Raw genomic sequence first — 20,462 nt, 5'->3', positions numbered from 1 at the left:
GAGTATAAATGGTACATGTATACCGAAATGGATCATTATTTACTGACAATTGCAGTGGAGACAGACAGAAATCTTTCTAGTTAGCTAGGAATAGAATTAACCACTTTTGAATAATATAAGAAATTATTGTTTCTAATTGCAATATATTCACTAGTCTTGGCCCAAAAAGTCAAAACATGATAAACATGCGACATTTACTCCCGAAGCTTCTCTTCTATATTTTTTAGTACCCCGAGCCTGATCCCAATTCAAACACATTACACTCCTCCCCTTTTACACAAAAGATAATAAAAAATACAAAAGATGAATAAATCCTATCTGGACATACAAAGTAATCATGATTAATTTTGCAATGTCATAAGAATTGCAACATGCAGCACAGTTCACCAACGATTTCGCTCTATAAGTCCAATTTTTTAGTGGGTTTCCTCATCCTGAGTGGATAACGACGTTCCGGCACTGCATCAGTCTGATCAGGCACCTTGGTATCCTTGTTTACAGAGTCCGCAAGTTTTTCTTGAGTTTCCACCATCTCAGGAGTTCCCTTTCCTGTTTCATCTGGAGACACTAAGGCCCGATCCATTCCTGGCTCTTTAAAAGAGGGTAACTCTACATCAAAGGACAGCGGTGTAAGTTCCGTCTCCAGCATCGTAGCATACGATGCTAATAAATGATCTACGTGGCAATAGCGAATGCGTTTTCCAACTCGCACAAGATACGTTAATGGTCCCAACTTTCTATGAATCACACCAGATATCCACTTCCATTTTTGTCCTGGAATAGTTGTTTTCACTTGAACTTGTTCACCTCCCTGAAATTCCCTGACTTTACACTGTCCACCATCATGTTGTTCTTTCATCTTTTGCTGTTTCTTCTCCACCGACTCCCGAAGATTAGGTTTAATGCAACTCAACCGGGTTCTTAACTGGCGCTTAAGAAATAGTTCTGCAGGTGATGTACCAGTAGTGCTATGTGGAGTTATGCGATACCTTAACAAAAAGTTGGCAAGGCGCTGCTGAAGAGACCATCTATGACCATCAAAATCTTGCCTCTTTAATGCTTTTTTTAGAATCTGTACTCCTCTTTCAGCCAACCCATTTGACTGAGGATGATAGGGCGGTACAAGTGTATGTTTAACTCCACTGTGCTTCATGAAGTCTTGAAACTCAGAAGATGTAAACTGGGGCCCATTGTCACTCACTATTTCTTCAGGTATTCCAACTGAGGCAAACCATGTTCTTAACTTCTCTATGGTATTGCTGCTTGTGGTGGACTTCACTGGTATGACTTCCAGCCATTTTGAATAACTGTCGACAATAACAAGAAAGGACTGCCCCTTATATTCTGCATAATCTATATGCACTCGTTGCCCCGGTCTAGATGCCCAAATCCAAGGATGCAGGGGGCTTTCTTTTGGAGTGTTTCTGGTAGATGCACAAGCTGAACATCTTTCAACCATGTCTTCAATGTCCCTGTCTAAATAAGGCCACCAAAGATACCCCCTGGCTAAGGCTTTTGTTCGAGACATTCCTAAATGTTCATCATGCAGCTCTAGCAACAAGCGACCTCTAAACTTGTCCGGAATGACCACTCGCATCCCCCACATGAGCAATCCCTTTTCCAGTGTAAGCTCATTCCTTCTATCAAAGAAAGGCTGCAAATCAGAATCCTCTACATGAGCTGGCCAGCCGTTCAGAGTGAAATCATACACCCTGGACAGAATCGGGTCTCTTCGGGTAGCCATAGCTATCTCCTGACTGGAGATGGGTAAGTACATATCCAATGAAAATACTCCTTCTTCTGTATCCTCCTGTTCTGTCTCATGTAGTGGTAGTCTCGATAAGGAATCACAATTACCATGCTGTTCAGATGATTTGTACTGAATGTCATACTGATACGCAGCCAGTATCAGTGCCCAACGTTGCATTCTGGCTGCAGCTAATGGGGGAACACCCTTTTTCGGTCCCAGAATTGACAACAACGGTTTGTGATCTGTTACCAATGTAAATTTGCGTCCAAACAAGTACTTATGGAATTTCTTTACTCCAAAAACTGATGACAGTGCCTCTTTTTCTATTTGAGCATACCGTCTCTCGGTTTCACTCAGTGTTCTGGAGGCAAAAGCTATTGGTCTCTCTGAGCCATCTTTCATTACATGCGATATTATTGCTCCAACTCCATAGGAAGATGAGTCGCACGATAATCGGAGAGGTTTCTTGGAGTCGTAAAACACTAAAAGTTTACTCTCAGTGATCATCTTTTTACAAACATTAAAACTCTCCTCACAGTCAGCCGTCCAATTCCACGGTTCATGCTTCTTTAACAACTTGTGGAATGGGTTTAACTCGGTACTTAAGTTTGGCAGAAAAGCACCATAGTAATTCAAAAACCCAAGAAAAGCTTTTAACTCCTTTACTCCAGTAGGTCTAGGTGCATCATTTATGGCCTTAACCTTTTCTTCTGTTGGGTGTACTCCATTGTGATCTAGCAGGAACCCCATATAAACCACTTGGTCTGCAAAAAACTCGCACTTCTCTGCTTTCAACTTAATGTTATGCTTTCGCAAACGTCGAAATACTTCTCGAAGCGTATTCAGGTGAGTAGTATCATCCGCCGCTGTAATGAGAATGTCATCTATCCGACATACCAATGATCAATAGGACTTGGTCCATAACTGACTGAAATATTGCGCTTGCAGAACTAACTCCATAAGGTAGCCGGGCATATCGAAAGAGTCCAAGGTGAGTATTAATGGTTAGACATTCTTGAGATTCTCTGTCCAATTCTAGCTGAGAATAGGCTTGACTTAGATCCAACTTTGTAAATTTTTTTCCACCTGCTAAGCTGGCAAACATGTCATCTGTGTTGGGCAGTGGGTAATGCTCCTCACTGATAACCCGATTAACTGTCATCTTATAGTCTCCACAAATCCTCACTGACTGGTCTGCCTTTGGAACCACCACTACAGGTGCAGCCCAGGAGCTATTTTTTACTTTCTGAAGAACACCTCGCTCAACTAGTTTTCTCAGTTCATTTTCCACTTGTTCTTTAATAGCATAGGGTACTGTGCATGCTTTGCAAAATATTGGATGTCCGTCCTCCTTCAACCTAATCTGTGCTTTAAAATCCTTTATTGGTTCTGTGCTTGGCAAGAATAGGTCACTATACTCTCTCCTTAGGGTCTCCATTTCAATCATACGTACTGCAAAGACTTCTTGCCAGTTGAGTTTTATTTTTGACAGCCAGTCCCTCCCCAATAAACTTGGTCGCTGTCCTTGGGCAACTAGCAATGGTAGCTCAACGAACTCTTGATCCTGGTACTTTACAGGAACATGACACACTCCCAGCAACCCGATTTCATCTCCAGTATATGAACGAAGTACAGTATCTGTTTTTGTGAGCTTGAAATGCTCTAAATGTCTCTGGTAAACTGCCTCACCTACAATGGTACGAACACTCCCGGTGTCAATTAAAAATTCTACCTCTTCATCTCCCACTGTTATGTTCACCGTCAACTTCCTTCTGCTATGGTCTTTTTCATTGGTACAGAAAATAGAACAAATGCTGTCTGATGAATCTGATGTCTCATCATCTGGCTTAGCCACAAGCAGTGTAGATTTTTCTGATATTTTTTCATGTGACACTTCTTTGCTATATGGCCAATTTTCTGACACTTGAAACACTTGCTGTCTTTGAATTTACACTCCTTCGGGTTATGGTTATTCCCACATCGGTAACATTCCTCCGAATATTGTCTTTGAAATTTCTTTCGGTTCTCAGATTTCCTCCCTGAATATTTTGTTTCCACACTGTGTATTCCTGGATCAGGAGTCAAAAATGCCAATGTGTCTTTTTCAGCCGTTTCCATGGCATACGCAATCTTGACTGCTTTATCGAAATCCAGTTCCGTCTCTGATAACAACTTTTTCTGTATTGCTTCTGACCGTAACCCACAAACCAGTCGATCTCTGACTCTAAGTGCTTCAGGCAGAAATTCTCCAAACTCACAATGTGTAGATAGCCTCTTTAACTCAATTACATACGAGTAAACACTTTCACCCTCCTTCTGGTTTCTCTTATTGAATTTAAATCTTTCAGAAATAACTAACGGTTTGGGCATGTAATACCCCCGCAACACTTGCACTAAATCTTTGTACTCTTTTTCTTTCGGCAGGGCTGGTTGCACTAAATTTTTCAAAACTCCATAAGTCGTTGGACCAATAATCGACAAAAATACAGCTACTTTCTTTTGGTCCTTAACTTCATTTGCCGCGAAAAATTGTTCAAGTCTCTCCACATAATTCGCGAAGCTTTCTGTGCTTTCATTAAACTCACCGACTTTTCCTATGTGGGTCATGCTGATTCTTCGATAAAGAGAATTCAAACGTTCCGAATCCTCGTCGCCAATGTAATATATTCACTAGTCTTGGCCCAAAAAGTCAAAACATGATAAACATGCGACATTTACTCCCGAAGCTTCTCTTCTATATTTTTAGTACCCCGAGCCCGATCCCAATTCAAACACATTACACTAATTATTCCAAACATAACGTATAATGCTTTGATATGCTTGACGTTTGGTATTTAAGGCATGGCATTCTTGGCGCTATATAATTTAGATTTTAAATTGATTCCAATTGGTCACTAGCTCATCTGATTCTATACATATAAAGTAGCACAAATGTAAGGAAAGAAAGAAACACAGAAGTCTTTCTGTGTGCTGTCTAAATGGCAAAAATAAGCACGAGTTAGAGTTCTTATTGCAATGACATTTATTTATTTTTCATTTTTTATCGTTATAAAAAACAATACTTTGATTGGAAATAATTACTTTAAGACCCTGGGTAGCACATGCAATTTAGATGATAAAAAAAAAACGTAGGTTGCATATAAAGCAAGTCTGTGGAAAAATTTTCCAAGTAAAAGGGGAGGGCCTCAAAAATGGAGAATAAAAAATCCATAATCTTCCCAAAACATTAAAGAAATATTTAACTTAAGTAGGATTCTTCTCTGGTTTCTGGCTAGATGGAATATTCAAAGTATATTTGTTGATGTGTCTTATATATTAGATGCAAGAGGTTTAAAAGATATTTCTCTCCTTATCACAATTATACAACTTGAAATAGAAATGGTAAACTGCGTTTGGAAACTAGCAGGGACTTTATTTTTGGCGGAATGGTGGCGTATGAAAATATCTTCTTTTCTGCCTCTCAAAATTATTATAGAACATTGAATTTAGTTATAATTTTTATGCAATAAAAGACTAGACGAAATTTTCAGTATAAAGTTAAATTAATAATAAGAGACTAAAGTTTCAAAATATATCAATTAATAAGATTTTTCACACATACTAGAACTATGTTTGCTTTTAAATGATTAAAATCTAAGTACAGATTTGAGCAAAAAAAATCCGTAAAAAGTGTTATTTCTCTTTTAGTAAACGATCAAAACTTTTAGTTTTTGTATCATTTTGTACCTTTATGTGACAACTTCACTATATGTGAAATTTGGAAAATTTTAATATAGGAAGCATATAAAAATAACTAATAAATCCTAAAAAAAAAATAAGAAAAATAGAGGAAATTCGGATTAGCAAATATCCATTTTATTTGAATTATCCATGTCAATTTGGTTATATCGTCTTATAGGCCCTATATGATAGTATTTTTTTTATGCAAAAATAAAAAAAAAATAATCTTTTAAACTACAAGTAGGGATCGCATTATTGGAAACAGTATTTTTAGCTCTACTGGTCAGAGACTAAAGGAGCTTATGCGATAGTAATGCGTCCGTCGTCCGTCCGTTTAGTTGTCTAGCTCTCCGTCTGTCTGTAAACGTTTTTTTTAAAAACGCTCCTCCTCCTTCAGTTTTGGTCTAATTTTAATATAACTGGGCACACAAGTAGACTACACTAAGATAGATAAAGTAGTGCATCAGTTTTTGATTTCGATGCACGGTGTTGCCATGGTTACTAAAAAAAGAATTTTCTGTGAAATTCCTTTAAACGCTACTCCTTTGATCTGATGGCAATGACTTCATTTCTCACCCTTTGTTATAATACAAACCAGTAGAGCTACAGTCTCGACAGAGACTTCAGCTTTCATGTTAAGGTCAGACGACACGTTCCTCAAAAAAATTTTTTTTCTTAAGAGATTGTCATTGAAGAATAGGTATTTAAACTAAAATTCCTCGCAAAAAATAAGGGTACCTTACCATCCATTTGGACAAGATACCAAAGGTTCATATTTCTTATACAACCCTTAAGGGTAATCTTTCTGAACGGCCTATTTTACTATTTTTAGTGTACCTATATTTAAAAACATTTTGAAAACAATGTTGAAATCAGAAGAGAATGCCCAATATGAATATTTTTTATCTTATTCCAAGAGATACAAACATATTATTAAGGAACGTGTCGTCTTACCTTAATGTCCAGAAAAAAAAGTAATGTCCTTGACCTGACCTTGCCTCTAATATTAAATGGTCAAATTAAATCTCACTGATACCATCACTTAGTGATATTGTCCTCTAGAATCTGTGAAAATTTCATTAATTTTTAAATACAAGAAATGTGAGAAGAATCCTACCTTAACCAACATAAAATATTTATTAATGTAAATAGCCCCAACCCCATCCCATCCCGACGCTTACAAACATACTTTGTCTCATTACTTCTCCTTAATTTTTTTTTTATTTTGATGAGAAAGTCGGTGACGTTACATTGGACGACAAACTGAAATTTAAAGTTTTTTTTTCACGACTGGCGTAAAAAAAAACGTACGGCGGTATATTTAGGACACGCAATTATTTTTTTTTAAATACCAAGGGAAAAAAATGATCGTGTAAAAACGACATAATTATCTTGTGAAAACGATATAATATCTTGTGAAAACGAGAAATTATCTTGTGAAAACGACATATTATCTTGTGAAAACGATATATTATCTTGTGAAAACGAGATATTATCTCATTTCACATGATAATATCTTATTTTCACAAGATAATAAGTCGTTTTTACAAGATAAAATCTCGTTTTCACAAGATAATAACTCGTTTTCACAAGATAATTATATCTCGCTTTTCACAAGATAATTATGTCGTTTTTCACAAGATAATTTTTTTCAGTATTTCTAGAAAATTAATTCCTTGTCCTAAATAACCCACCGTAAAAACGAACATATCCTTAAAAAAAATACTACAGTAAACTATAGTACTAAAGTACCAAAGTAAACATTTAGAAAATTAAATTTACTATTTATAGTGAAAACTTTGGAACTTTGATTTGCTATAGTAAAAACTTTAAACTTTGATGTACAACAGTGAAAACTTCGGAACTTAATCAACAGTAGTAAAGACTTAGAAGCTTTGATGTAGTTATGTTTTGATTCCTATTCTTAATATTTCATTAATTGAACATTCAAAATAAACGCATTTGACACCACAGACTCTTGTATTTCATATAAGTTTGTACTTCCTCTACTCTCTTAACTGTTCTCATGACACAGTCACAAACACGTTTCTTTTTTCAAATTTATTGAATCAATTAGAGAAAACATCATATTATACATCAATTTACAATTTGACAAGAAAAAGGGGACAATGGAAGTAAATGGTCACATTGTGTTAACCCAAGGTCCGAGGGGATATCCAGTATACCAACCTAGCAGGTATAACGGGCAAACTGGTGGCCTGGCGTTGAGCGCCAGTACCAAGAATCCCAAACTATGAAAATACCACCCATTTGGGATTGGAAGAGTTTTCAAAATATCCGTTTACCCCGTTTCCCAGTGATTGCACCTGGTTGTTAGTACTTTACCATGTACTCCAGGACTAAGCCTCCCCTCCTGTGTGAAGAGGTGGAGTGGGCACCAAGACTGTCTAACTTGAGTGACCCCAATCTTTGACACACTTTTCCAAAACACATACGTACATATGTAAAAAATTTGCTTTTTACAAACCGCCCTCTGTCTTAGATGACAGATGGGGGGAACCCTAAGGCCAGATAATTTGAAAACTTCCCACTTATATTCCCCCAAGACCCGCCACAGACATCGATACGATGTTCCTCCATATTCTATGCACCAAAACCACCCATGTTTTATTCATTAATTATTTTATTATAAGCGCACCCGACCTAAGGTTATTTAACATCACCTGATTGCCCTCATCAGAGAGGTGTGTCCCGCCTTAACGAAATAGACCTATATTGTTGACTGATATGTTATCATGTAATATAAACCCCCCCCCCCCCCCCAATTCAGTAATGAAGTTGTTGACCTGCTTGTTTATTTTCCTTCGTTTTTTATCAATCTTGTGGCCAGTTTTTAATGGTGCACCATGCCAATATAGCGATGATCAAAGGGGCGCCCAACCCGTTGTAAGAAGACTTGTTTGTTTATCTTTTTGTACAATATTTGTTTGTTGGTGAATACTTTTTAGATTGTTTGCCTCCCTATAATCTCTGGGGCCCTGGTACTGCAATTTGAAACCCAGATTGAAACCATTTAAAATAACTGTTTTTTCTTTTTAATAAATTATGAAGGTAGTGAGACAATATGTTAACATTAATAGGAGTTTTCCCCAGTGTACAAGTTGATGATACAAGGCTAGAATTGTTTAGTGCTCTTGCAAATGGATGCTGCATGTCCCCCATCACACAAGTTGCATGCATGGTTGAACCTACAATTTGGGTAAACCTGATTTACCAGCATTATAATAATGACAATATTGGGTAGCATTAGCACTAGATGATAAACGGTTTTGTTGGGCTGAAATTATGTTATTTGTGTGATTGACTTTGCCTTGAGGGTTAACCCTATCTTGAGCCTGAGTTAGACTGTTGTTCGTGATATACAATAGCCACAATTCGCTGTTTATTTGCCCCAAGGAAGACTGGGGGTTAGACACTTTGAGTAGGCGAAACTGTTCATCATACTTGAACCAACCTGTAGATCGGGATGCTGCAATTCTTACATCCCGCATGTATTTTAATAGTTCCTAGGACCTTGTTCTATACTTTTCCAGCATAATACTTGTAAATATAATGAATTCAGATGTCCATTCTTCAATAGATAGCAAAGTGTTTGATTTTTGCTTGACAAGGCACATAGTGCCGTTGCGTATTTGAATATGACCTTGTGTATTTTCGTGGTCGACCAGTTCCCTAGCGGATTTTAAGAGCAGGGACAAATTTATGAATTGTCCCTCCCAAATTTTTGTTTTGAGCTTTAAAGGGACATGTGTATTGATCGGGTCAAAGGCGCAAGTGTTCAAAATTGGTTGATATTCTTGAATACTAAAATTCGGTCCAACAAAATTTTCAATGGGTGGCATTAGAATATCAGACTCACCAATTTCCTGATTTGTAGTTATCCCGACCAATTCGTCTCCATGACTGGCATGAGGCTGGCTCTGACTGGCCACACTGACGATGGCCCCCGCTGGTGTGGGAATTTGGTCGACGCCATGTTGCGTGTCATCGCCATGTGGTCTTGTCCTTTCGCCCTCCCTCCTTCGTTTCCTTCCCCTGCCCCTGGAAGGCGTTATGAAGCTCCGTGTATACTCTTTTCTCCCTCTCGTAGCCGTGCGAGTTCGTACAGGTGGCATATTTTCCGTAGTACCTTGGATGGCAGCCGATACTTCTCAATTTACTAAAATTTTTGTTGTGCAGGTTACTGTGATTTTTCCAAACAACGGAAACGGAAATTGTGTGATATTAGATAGGTCGTACCAAGGAATGTTGCAACCAAATTAACTTGTACTTAGTATAAGCATACAATTAAATCACACTAGACTTATTTCGTAAATTAAATGAGGTTATTTAATATGTTAATAAAATAATCTGTCTTATATTTCAAGTTTAAGATTCAGAAAAGGGTTCCAACATTTTTTTTAGGAACAGTACCATTTCTCTTTAAGAATAATGTACAAGAAATGAATACTAGGGTCTCTCTTGAACCGAAAAAAGAACTATTCATTTAAATCTATTTCATTTTAATATAAGTCAGATGTAAACTTAGATTTATATATCGAAAGAAAAAAATATATCTCTGTCGAGACTGTAGCTCTACTCGTTTGTACTTACTTATAATAAAGGAAGAAAAAAGTAGCAGTTGGTGCTTAAAACTTAACAAAAGCAATAAAAAGAATGACGGTCCTTAATTAAGTCTATTTTTGTGGCAAAATTGCAATAAAACTACAACTGTAGTAATAGCTTTCAATAAAATTTTACAGAATTTTCAATGTTAGTTAACATGGCAACATCAATCAACAAAATCAAAAACACGAAACTGATAATAGTGTATGCCAGTATAGTCTACTTGCATGTCAAATTATATTACAATCTGACTAAAACTGTAGGAGGATTAGCATTTTGAAAGTATTTCACAGAAATTTTTATTTTAGTAATCACGGCAACACCGTTCATCGAAATCAAAAACCGATATCTTTAAGTGTAGTCTACATGTGAGCTAAGTTATTCTGAAATCAGAAAAAGTTACAAAACATGTTGGATAAGTAGCATTTTATTATATTATTTCTATTTTTAGTAACTAAGGCAACCCCGTTCACAGAAATCAAAAATGGATACAGAAATTAAGTATCTTAGTGTTGTCTATTTGTGTGCCAAGTTATATTGAAATCAGACCAAAACTGCAGGAGGAGTAGCATTTTGAAAAATTGTTTACAGACAGACAGGCAAATATACTACAAAATGAAGTAGGTGAACTTCATTCGACATGATTTTTATAATTTGGTAAGTATATATATGTACTAGTTTTCAAAATTGATTCTAAAATATTTCCATTTCTAATTTTTTTCTCTGTGATATCTCTTTGAAAGTTGTCGGAGTTTATTTCTTGATAATTCTGCCGGAATGTAAATTAGGCAAGTCGATAGGTCAGGAGCTAAAGAGGCCTAATACGCATGCAAATCTCGTGCGCATCTGTCTCGACGCTAAGGAGGCCAAATATGCATGTAAATCTCGTGCAGCTGCCTTTGTGTTTGACGTCAGTGGGCGAGGACTATTGAAATAAGCATGGAAGCCCTCGTGTGATTTAAGTCTATGTCTACATTTTTAAAGTCTAAATCTACAATTTTATTTCACAATGAAATGGAAATATAAGGACTCACTGTCTAGTTTTGAGAGTATGCCAGGGACATCAACAATAGTGGGAAACATGGGATAATTATGCTAATTATGCCCGTTATGCTAAAATTATCCCATGTTTCCCACTATTGTTGATGTCCCTGGCATACTCTCAAAACTAGACAGTGAGTCCTTAAATAATCATGCCACAGTAATGTATTCTAGTAAAACTGAGTACAATAAAAGGATAAATGAACCTTTTTCTCAAAATAATATATTTTTCAATGTTTTGCATTCATTTGTATTCTTTGTGTTTTATATCCTTAAACATAAATTGTCAATATTGATGTCTCTCCTTTTCGAAATTTGAAGAAACGAAGCAGATTAAAAATACAATGATAGTGAAAATAAATTTATTTCTCGATACGCACATGTGTATCTAAAACGTTAACAGTGACATGTGTTAGGCTGAATCAAATCTAAAATACAAACTTTGGAATATTTAAATATATTCTATATATTTTAGGTTGAGAATGAAAATCATTGTATCAAATTAAAAGGAATTTAATTGTTTGCTTCTGTATTTTCAGTGAAAAAGGTTCTTTTAAAAGGATTTGAATATCATTTTATTTATCCCTTTGTGTGTATCTCTTTCTTCCAGCTATCTGACTGTCTGTCTCTTAAACATCCGTGGCTTAAAGACGTCCCCTTGACTAGATATAAAACACAGTAAAACTTCTAAAATTTCCATTTATATAGCACAAGGGCATATATAAATATTTTGACAAGTGATATCTCATTGTTCAGGAAAGGTGGATGTGTGTTTCTCTTAGATATAACAAGCGATTTCTAAATTTTATATCATTAAGGGTTGCAACTGCAACGCTTAATGATACACTAGCGTGTATCATTAAGCGTCGAATATGTCGATATTTGCTTGTTTCATTAAGCGTCGGTGTTGCACTGCATTTGTTACGCTTAATGATATAATTCTGTCATTAAGCGGCGATTTAGCATTAGCGGTTGATAATGTCAGCTATTAATGCAATAATTTATGGCATTAAGCGTTGCAATTGCAACGCTTAATGCTATTTGTATCATTAAGCGGCGTTTTATCATTAGAGGTTGCTACAATGCTTCGTTTAGCTATAGAATTTGTTACTGATTTCTCTGTAACCAGATTATACTAAGATAATGGCGGATATGCCTATTCCCACATGACACCTGATCTTATATCTAATGTTTTCAGAGATCTGTGGTTGCTCTGTTTACAATTTATTTGATTTATTGGACTTCAAAACATATATACCAACTGAAAAAAAGGTTCTTGCATGATCATCATATTTATGGTTATGGATAAAGCTATCGATTAGTATTTCATAAGAGGCAGCCTTAGAGGAGAACACTAGGAGTTATTTTCAAAAATATAATATTATTTAAGAAGTGACGTTAATTATATTTAGATAGCGTTAATTATATTTAGATAGATATTAAATATAAAAAAAAATGTTTAGAAATCTTCAGTTACAGTTTCAAAAATCAGTTATCATTAACGTATGACTTTCCATCACTGCATATAACATAAACTCATTAACCATACACAACTGGTTTATATATTAAAAATAACTCGGAAATATACTTATCGCGCCATTGGTTATTTTGAAATTTGAGTATCTGATGTATCCTCCTTGCTTCCTGATCATTTTCCAATGTCGTCTTTGAACAATCTGTATCCACTTTTATATCTCAGCTCGATGAATTGCACGCCACTCTCCTTGAGCAGCTTAGAACAAAACATTATCTGTATTATATGGAGCATCAAGATCCCTCAACCAATGTCCAAGAACAATATCCCAGAGCTGTCCTTAGCATTGAACTCTTATTCTTGGTGTCGTCGGTCCTATAACACACCTGGCCGTGCTAATAACTCGAATGCCGCGCGTTAGTGCGATATGATAATTTATTGGCACGGCCAGATGTAATATATAATTATGTAGGTAACAATGTAAATATTCAGTGGATCTTCAGATATCCAGAAGCCAGATATCCGGACGCTTCAGCATCCAGAAGATTTTTCATTGGAAAGGAATTTTTTAACGTTATTTTGTCTTGTGTAATTGGTAATTCAGATATCCGGACGCTTCACATATTCGGACAAATTGACCTGGAATCAAAGCGTCCGAATAAATGAGGCTCCACTGTAATGGGATAAACTTTAAAATGGCCATGACAAGACAATTATATTGTTGTTTTGCGTCAAAAAATCTCTGCTCACGCAAGACAGTAGAGTCGAGCAATGTCATGCTGAGATTCAAAATATACTTCGACTCGAAGGAGCTTAAAGGAGAGCAACAGGCCTTAACACTTCGTTTTAGTAACTGACACAAGTCAACCTTCCACCCAGTCAAACAAAGTAAATTCTGTAGTCGTAGAGTATGCCGCCCCACACCATAACCGATCAATGAATGCATCCCCAAAAGAAATCATGTGGTCTGATAATACACAGATTATGACGTCCACAAAGCGTTGACAAACGCAATTCCGACCATCTGCAAGTTCAAATTGAATCTAGATTCATCGTTGAACATTGTATAGGGTCAATGTCGAAGTTTTCTTGCTTGCTTGATGTTGTGTAGCCCATGTTCTTCTGAGACGTCTGTGTTCTCAAATCAACCTAACTCGCATAACAAGACAAAATTACCTAAGGCCAGCTGCTTCTGGCAGCACAGTCACAGATCATTATTTGTCGATACGATATATCCTGGTGATCTTGAGATAAAAGATACCACAGAGTCTGACACATATGTTTCATATCAGCATGCTCATCGTATGAACAAAACGAGGAATCTTATTAACAAACAAGTTAATGAAACATGAATTTGAGCAGTTTCGTTTTAAGTAATCATTTTGTAAGTTCTATGGTCGATTCAATGACTTTGTTAGCAAATACAATTTATCATTGAGTCAAATTCTGACTGACGTCGTTTTCCATACTAATTGCTATTCCTTTGTTTGTGCGCTGAATTGACGACGGATCTTTTTTGTTGTTTATCGATCATGACAAGGAGCAAATGATAGGTGTGACCGGTCGGCGGGGAATGTTCACTCATCCATGACACATGATCCCACCTCCGATGTTTTGGAGGTCCTTGTTTCCTCTGTTTCTATATTGTATTGTTTTATACAAAATGGACTTCTGATCTTGATTACAATAGATGGTTTATATTTCGCCTATTGGTTTGGAAGTTGTCAGCCATAATACATTCGGTAACAAAATATATATACTTCTTAGCAAGATCGTTGAAATGACCACACAATAAACATAAGTATAAAATACGTTAAAAAATGTTAACACTATATCCAGATGAGAGCGTAATATTTCTGCATAATACAAGAAAATTAAAAGCTTAAGGTATCTCTCATATCAGACAAATCGTCAAAACACTAGAAATTAAAGCTTGACGCGATATATACTGTGATTCTATATTTTGAGCTCAGAAAAACAATATTATTCTAACAGAACTAATATGCAAATGGTCAGTGTTTTCGTAAAAAGAATGATAATTACAAGAATTGCAACTGCACTTTTAATGATATTGATATAAAAAGCGTTGATTTTGGAACATTAATAACGAAGCATAAATACGTATCATTAAAAATACAATTTGAAAATCAGATTTGTTTTCCTTAACCCCCTTCCCCGCAGTCACGCATTTCAACGCATATACCATTTCCTATTTCTAACGCAATATCACGCATATACCGTTTCCCCGCAATCACGCATTTTCACGCACTTTAAAAAGTTCATTTAATCGTTGATTTAATGCCAATTTCCTTCTATTTTATACTTGCAAAAATCTCATCAAAGAAGAAAAGTCATTTTTGTATTAAAATATAGCGTCATAATATTATTTACGCTAAACTTTAGAGAAACGTGTACCACGCTAAAAGGTGCTTGCGGGGAAATGGTAAATTTCTATTTCTATGACGTGAACATTTATTGTATGTTGTACACGGTTCAGTAAGTTGTAAAGAGTTAAAGGCAAAATTAGCTTTATATGACTTTTTAGAGCTTATATACATGCATAGAAGCCTTCTGATATATTTTTAAAAAATTGGTATCGTTCAGAAGATTTGACCATGACAGGATTTTCTTTAATAACTTATCCTACAAGTAGAGCTTTTTTAAAAAGCTTCCCGTCTTTAGCAACAATCTTAAACTGTAAACTGATTTACACTTATCAGGCCGTATAATTCTTTTGAATTTCTTGATTTTGTATTTCTACATTAGCTTTTTACTGGCATTAGCCCTACCACGGTTGTCGCTCGGTCATCTCCGTAAACTTTGACTCGCCGAGAGCTTTCGGCAAACCTCGGCTGATTCCATTTCCTTCTTCAAACAAGAAAGGGGAAAAGAATGATAACAAATTGTAAAGCCTGCAAGCAATAAAAATCAAATTTTATTTATAATGACGTTAAAGAGATCTTTTTATTTTTTGCTATACAAAAAATCATGTTATTAGGAATTAATTACTGCTGATTTTGTTGTTCGTTTTGTCATTTTTTTTAAGATAAATCTTGCAAAATTGTTAAGTCGTACGAAAATTAGATCATCAGAAAGTTATCTCCCTTGCCTTGAACAGCATTTCAACCAATGAAATAATTGAAAATTTTCTCATCATGAATTTTCTACCAATCACAAAAGAGAGGAAGTGCATAGTCCGAAGACTGTAAAAAACTTCAACTATACAATACCGTCTTCCAAGGAAGACGGTAAAAACTGAAGGCTTTGTTTCTTTGTGCGAGATTATGTTTTTTTTTTTATTTACTGAACTTTAAATAAATATCATCTTATCTGTCTTATCTAAACTTGAGATGTATTTTGATTAAGATAAGTCGTTCTGAAAGGAATTAGAACTTAGAATTCAAATAATCTAATCTAGAGAATCTGTGTCCCCTGCTTAAGGAAAAAAGTAAAGTTGTGCAGAAGGGGGGGGGGGTAAGATTGGAACTTTCGGAAGGGCGAGGTTGACACTTGGGGGTTATGTTATAAAATGTACGCTAAAATCTAAAATTCTCTTAAGGAATGAAATTTTTAATACAAACAATGTAGAAATTTACGAACTTTTGACCTCATAAGCAAAAGGGGTATTCTTTAGCTCTAGGGAGTTGTGTAAAATTTCACTTCAAAAGTTAGAAAGCTTTTGAATTATCGCACGGAAACGATAGTGTTACAGACAGACAGAACAGATAGACGGACAGCTAGACGAAAATTTATATTTCAGTGAAAGCAGCGGACAATTAAAATTTTTGCATGTTCTAATCTGCAATGAACCTCGTTTCATCGTTAAACTCTGTTGTGAATAGTTTCACTCTTACACTAAGATAATTAATCATCCTTATAACAATATGGAAATATTCTTCATCTTTAATCATTTCTTTAGGTATTCTTTATTAATAATGCTCATTTAAAAGTAAATACTAAGTAATGTTACAGAAGAGGATCATCAAGGTGTTTAAATAACTTCTCTCATCTCTCACTCAGAACCTAAATAAATTTGAAAAAGATGATTGGTCATGCTTTTTGTATAGCAGATGTTCAATGATGTTTCAGGTTTTCATTTATCAGTCTATTGATAAAAAGAAAACCTGCATCCTTGCACTAAGTTTCTTTTTTTGTTGATTTTGCTGACCGCACTGGTCCTGTGGATGAAAATAAATCGGTTTAAAGGTTTTCATTTACTCTTGGGCCGATAAGGATTGAAAATTACACACTAAAACATTGAGCTCAGTGTATTGCTTTATTGGAAATACCTGATTACATATCTGATGTTCTAGAAGACCGTGATTGCTCTACCCATGATTTTTATCGTTTAAATATATTTTTTTAGTTTGAATAAGGTTCGTTTTCTCCACAGGTTTTATCATTCAAATTAATATTTACCGGAAAAAATGACCATGACTCCAAATTACCTAAATGACTGAACTACCTATTAGTGTCATCCTTGACATTAATTCTATAATTGTAAATATATAATAAAACGAAGGTGAAAATTATGTGGGGCATCTACAAATGTATTCATTCATCATAATTTTGATATGTGCAAATTAAGTAATTGCATTATCTTTTAAACTTTAAAATTAAATTAAGTATATTAAAATGCCTGTTTTGTGACATCTTTACTTATAAGTTGTCTTATTAGCCTAATTACCAGAGACATCTTTCATTTTTCTTTCTTTAATTTCACTGTGGTCTTGTGAGAGGATGTTAACCTAGTGATCAAGAAGCCACACTTTGATTTTCATTTTCCGCGCTGCGTGAAAGCTCTGACGTAAACATGGGGCTCACGGCGGGTTTGAGCGGTCAGCTGCAGAAGCTTACTCCACCTTGACACCCGATCCAACCTAGGCGAGCGAACAATACACACTATCGTTCGCAGTTCTTCCCACTGGTTCCTGTTTATGCCCTCTTCACTTGGTTGTTTTGTTTAAATGTTTTTATCGATCGATCACCGTTCGTCATCATCAATTTTCAAGTTTAAAGGTGATGCGATGACCTTTAAGCAAATACAACCTTTCATTAGGTGGTGACTGTATTGTAATACAAATTATGATACCTTAATGTTCACACTGAATTTCCTGAGGATTTTTACGTTTTTCCCTACCATAACAACGCAGCACAGTAAATGCTACAAAAAGATGCTTGACATAATTTAAACAGCAAAATGAATTACAGGATCATATATTACTTTGATCGAATGCTCAGAGCTATGCATGAAGGAGATGTTATTCTAAATTTCAAAAAAGAAAAATCTCGTTTCATCACAGCAATAGTCAAATGTGTGCAATCAACTGGAAACGCTTATATACGTCTGAAAATTTTGTATTGAATTTCGTAAATAAATGAAACGACGTCTGCGACATAAAGATTTGTAGTGTATTACATTTTCAAACATTATACTATGCTCACACCAAAACTTTAATCGCATAATTATACTAGTATATATCATTACGTATTTACAAAAATATGTGTCAATTTTAGAGTTAAAATTAATTTATAAAATCATACTTTAATTATAACAAGGGTAAATTTGTATGCAACATAAGAAATCTTAATTGGGCATGCTTTTGTAGACTGACTAGGGAACCAGTTTTCGGGGCTTTTATTGGACACACAACAAAACTAGTTCCCCACTACCATATCTTTGACTGCGTTTTTGTTGGTTGAATATTCTCTAAAATATGTGTTATTTACAAAATAACGTACGTAACCTCAAATACTCTTAGTAGATTTTATTTTATATTAAATTTATGAAAATAGCATCCAAGAAATACAGTGATATCTCCGCAATAAGGAGATAAATTAACTTGCAAATAATTCAAGTAGAAAATATTTGAACTCAATTTCTTTAAAGTCCCAAAACTGTATACAAATTGTTTTAAAAACATCATGATTAGTTGGTAAAGTAAATGTGCTGGTGACAATTCAACTGTGGTATACTTACAAACGTAAAAAAAATACACTGTTTCTTTGCGTATATACAAATAATCTTGGTAAGAAGACTTACCCATTTAGAAGCTAACACCTTGTTCAAACTTTAAAGTGTAAATATCTACAAAATTTTGATTTTCATAAATATGCATGTATTTAAGAGATAACTTAGACGTTTTTTTTTTCTCACTAATCAGAAGAAATGTGCCAAATATAAATAGTCATTCTTAACTATGACAACCGGAAAGGTAAACATTATGTAATAATTGAGAGAGAGAAATCATTTTAAGAAGAAAATATATAAGTAAAGTTCTTTAACGTGACTATGATGAGACAATTTCTGACACAATATAAAGACCAGGAAACGATGTGGCTCATCCATCACCCTTTTTCCAGGATAAGGCAAATATTTTAAACAATACATTTACAACAAAACATGCGCTTATTCCGAAATCCTATAATTTCAAGATCTCATATTCAATGCTCATTAGTCATCCTCTACTTCCCGAGTCCTTAAATGGTTCCCATTATTTTTTCTACATCTAGGAACTTCCTTGTTCCTTTCATATCTATATAAATGCTTTATAAGAGGGTTTGGCTGTTGAATACGCCTTGACTTTCCTCATATTTTTTCTTGGTAAGTTCATGTTATATCTTTTTTTTTAATTTTCACTACTTAATATTATATTTCTCTTAAACTCTACAAATTTATTATAATTATGGACGTGGTAAGTGACTTTCAAAAGCAATGGCTTGCCCGGGGGGAATAGTTCCTGTCAAGGGTTTGATAAAAGAGCTATCCCACTCACAACCAGTGGATAAGCGTTTTATTATACTGATGTATAATATAATTTCTGAGGTTTATTTTTTGGAGTAAGATAATTCTGCAAGGATAATCTGAAATCCTGATGATGTCACAATGCTACAGAAGACATTATGACATCATCAGTTTAAAGATTTATTGATGGAAATCAAAATTGGCGGCAACAATTGCATGATAATTTTCCAAGGATGGATAGTATACACCTATTTACTGGCTATGAGGACAATAGCAAGTTTATCGTTCCCCAAGACAGCAAACTATTTCCCGAGGCGCAGCCGAGGGAAATAGTTTGCTGTCGAGGGGGACGATAAACTTGCTATTGTCCGAATAGTCAGTAAATAGGTGTTTTATTATACCGATGCTGACATAACTTTTGTTACTTTTGGGATCCCAGGGTACACACAGTTATGATATTCCATATTATACCGATGCTGACTTAACTTTCGTTACGTCACAATATATACGCGTCACAATCCGTATAAAATCAAAAGTTTTCCGAGATGAAAAGCGAGGGAAATCGAATGCTGCCGTTGAATAGTTTGAGGACTATTCACCATGGGCAAATAGCACAAAACTATTTCACGGCAAAGACTGTTTAGAAAAAATAGCATGTTTATTCGTCTTATTTTTATATAGAAATAATAAACAGAGGTATGATAACAACAACTATACCACGGGGTATATAGCTTTGCTATGCGTGGACTATAAAGGATAGTTATTTTACCTTCTGAACTTTATATAGGAAACAATTTAACAGAAGTATAATAAATTGTTTTACACTTTCAAAAAACAACGGACTACAAATTGTTTACACTTACTATTTAGAAATTCCGTTAGATACAAAACTGGTTCGCAAACAGTTTGAACTAACCTTGTATTTAAAATGTTGTCATCAAGTCTTCCGTCTAATATAATATTCTTTTATTGTATCTGCTCAATTTCATTTGCATTTTATGTTTTAATAATTTAAATACAACTGCAGGAAAATATTTTTTTCGCAAATCGAACAACGTTAACTTTTTTCCCTATTTCGAAATAGTTGGAATGATAATGACAGCGAC

The 20,462-nt window shown here is 35.0% G+C and overlaps 2 protein-coding genes across 2 annotated transcripts; both read right to left on the bottom strand.

Annotated features, from left to right (window-relative positions):
* Positions 1 to 400: 400 nt before the first annotated feature.
* Positions 401 to 2,500, bottom strand: LOC134250910 (uncharacterized protein K02A2.6-like). Its single transcript, XM_062733278.1, has one exon. The coding sequence runs from the start codon at positions 2,498 to 2,500 to the stop codon at positions 401 to 403; it is 2,100 nt and encodes a 699-aa protein (XP_062589262.1).
* A 130-nt stretch (positions 2,501 to 2,630) lies between these two features.
* LOC134250909 (uncharacterized protein K02A2.6-like) lies at positions 2,631 to 4,357 on the bottom strand. The gene is made up of 2 exons (XM_062733277.1): positions 3,703 to 4,357; positions 2,631 to 3,592 (listed from the first exon to the last, which is right to left on the bottom strand). The coding sequence occupies exons 1-2, from the start codon at positions 4,355 to 4,357 to the stop codon at positions 2,631 to 2,633; spliced, it is 1,617 nt and encodes a 538-aa protein (XP_062589261.1).
* Positions 4,358 to 20,462: the final 16,105 nt, after the last annotated feature.

Source organism: Saccostrea cucullata, unplaced genomic scaffold (assembly GCF_032062105.1).
Source record: "Saccostrea cucullata isolate Sc308-1 unplaced genomic scaffold, CSIRO_AGI_Scuc_v1 ctg12491, whole genome shotgun sequence".
Lineage (NCBI taxonomy): Eukaryota > Metazoa > Mollusca > Bivalvia > Ostreida > Ostreidae > Saccostrea > Saccostrea cuccullata.
The sequence above is the reverse complement of the archived record's forward strand: the minus strand, read 5'-3'. Positions and strand labels throughout refer to the sequence as shown.

Bases quoted from the DNA above. Each gene is read 5' to 3' on its own strand.
- LOC134250910 (XM_062733278.1), bottom strand. From the start codon at position 2,500: ATGGGGTTCCTGCTAGATCACAATGGAGTACACCCAACAGAAGAAAAG.
- LOC134250909 (XM_062733277.1), bottom strand. From the start codon at position 4,357: ATGACCCACATAGGAAAAGTCGGTGAGTTTAATGAAAGCACAGAAAGC. The intron at 3,593-3,702 runs GTAAATTCAAAG...TGGCTAAGCCAG, and splicing joins TAACCATAACCCGAAGGAGT to ATGATGAGACATCAGATTCA.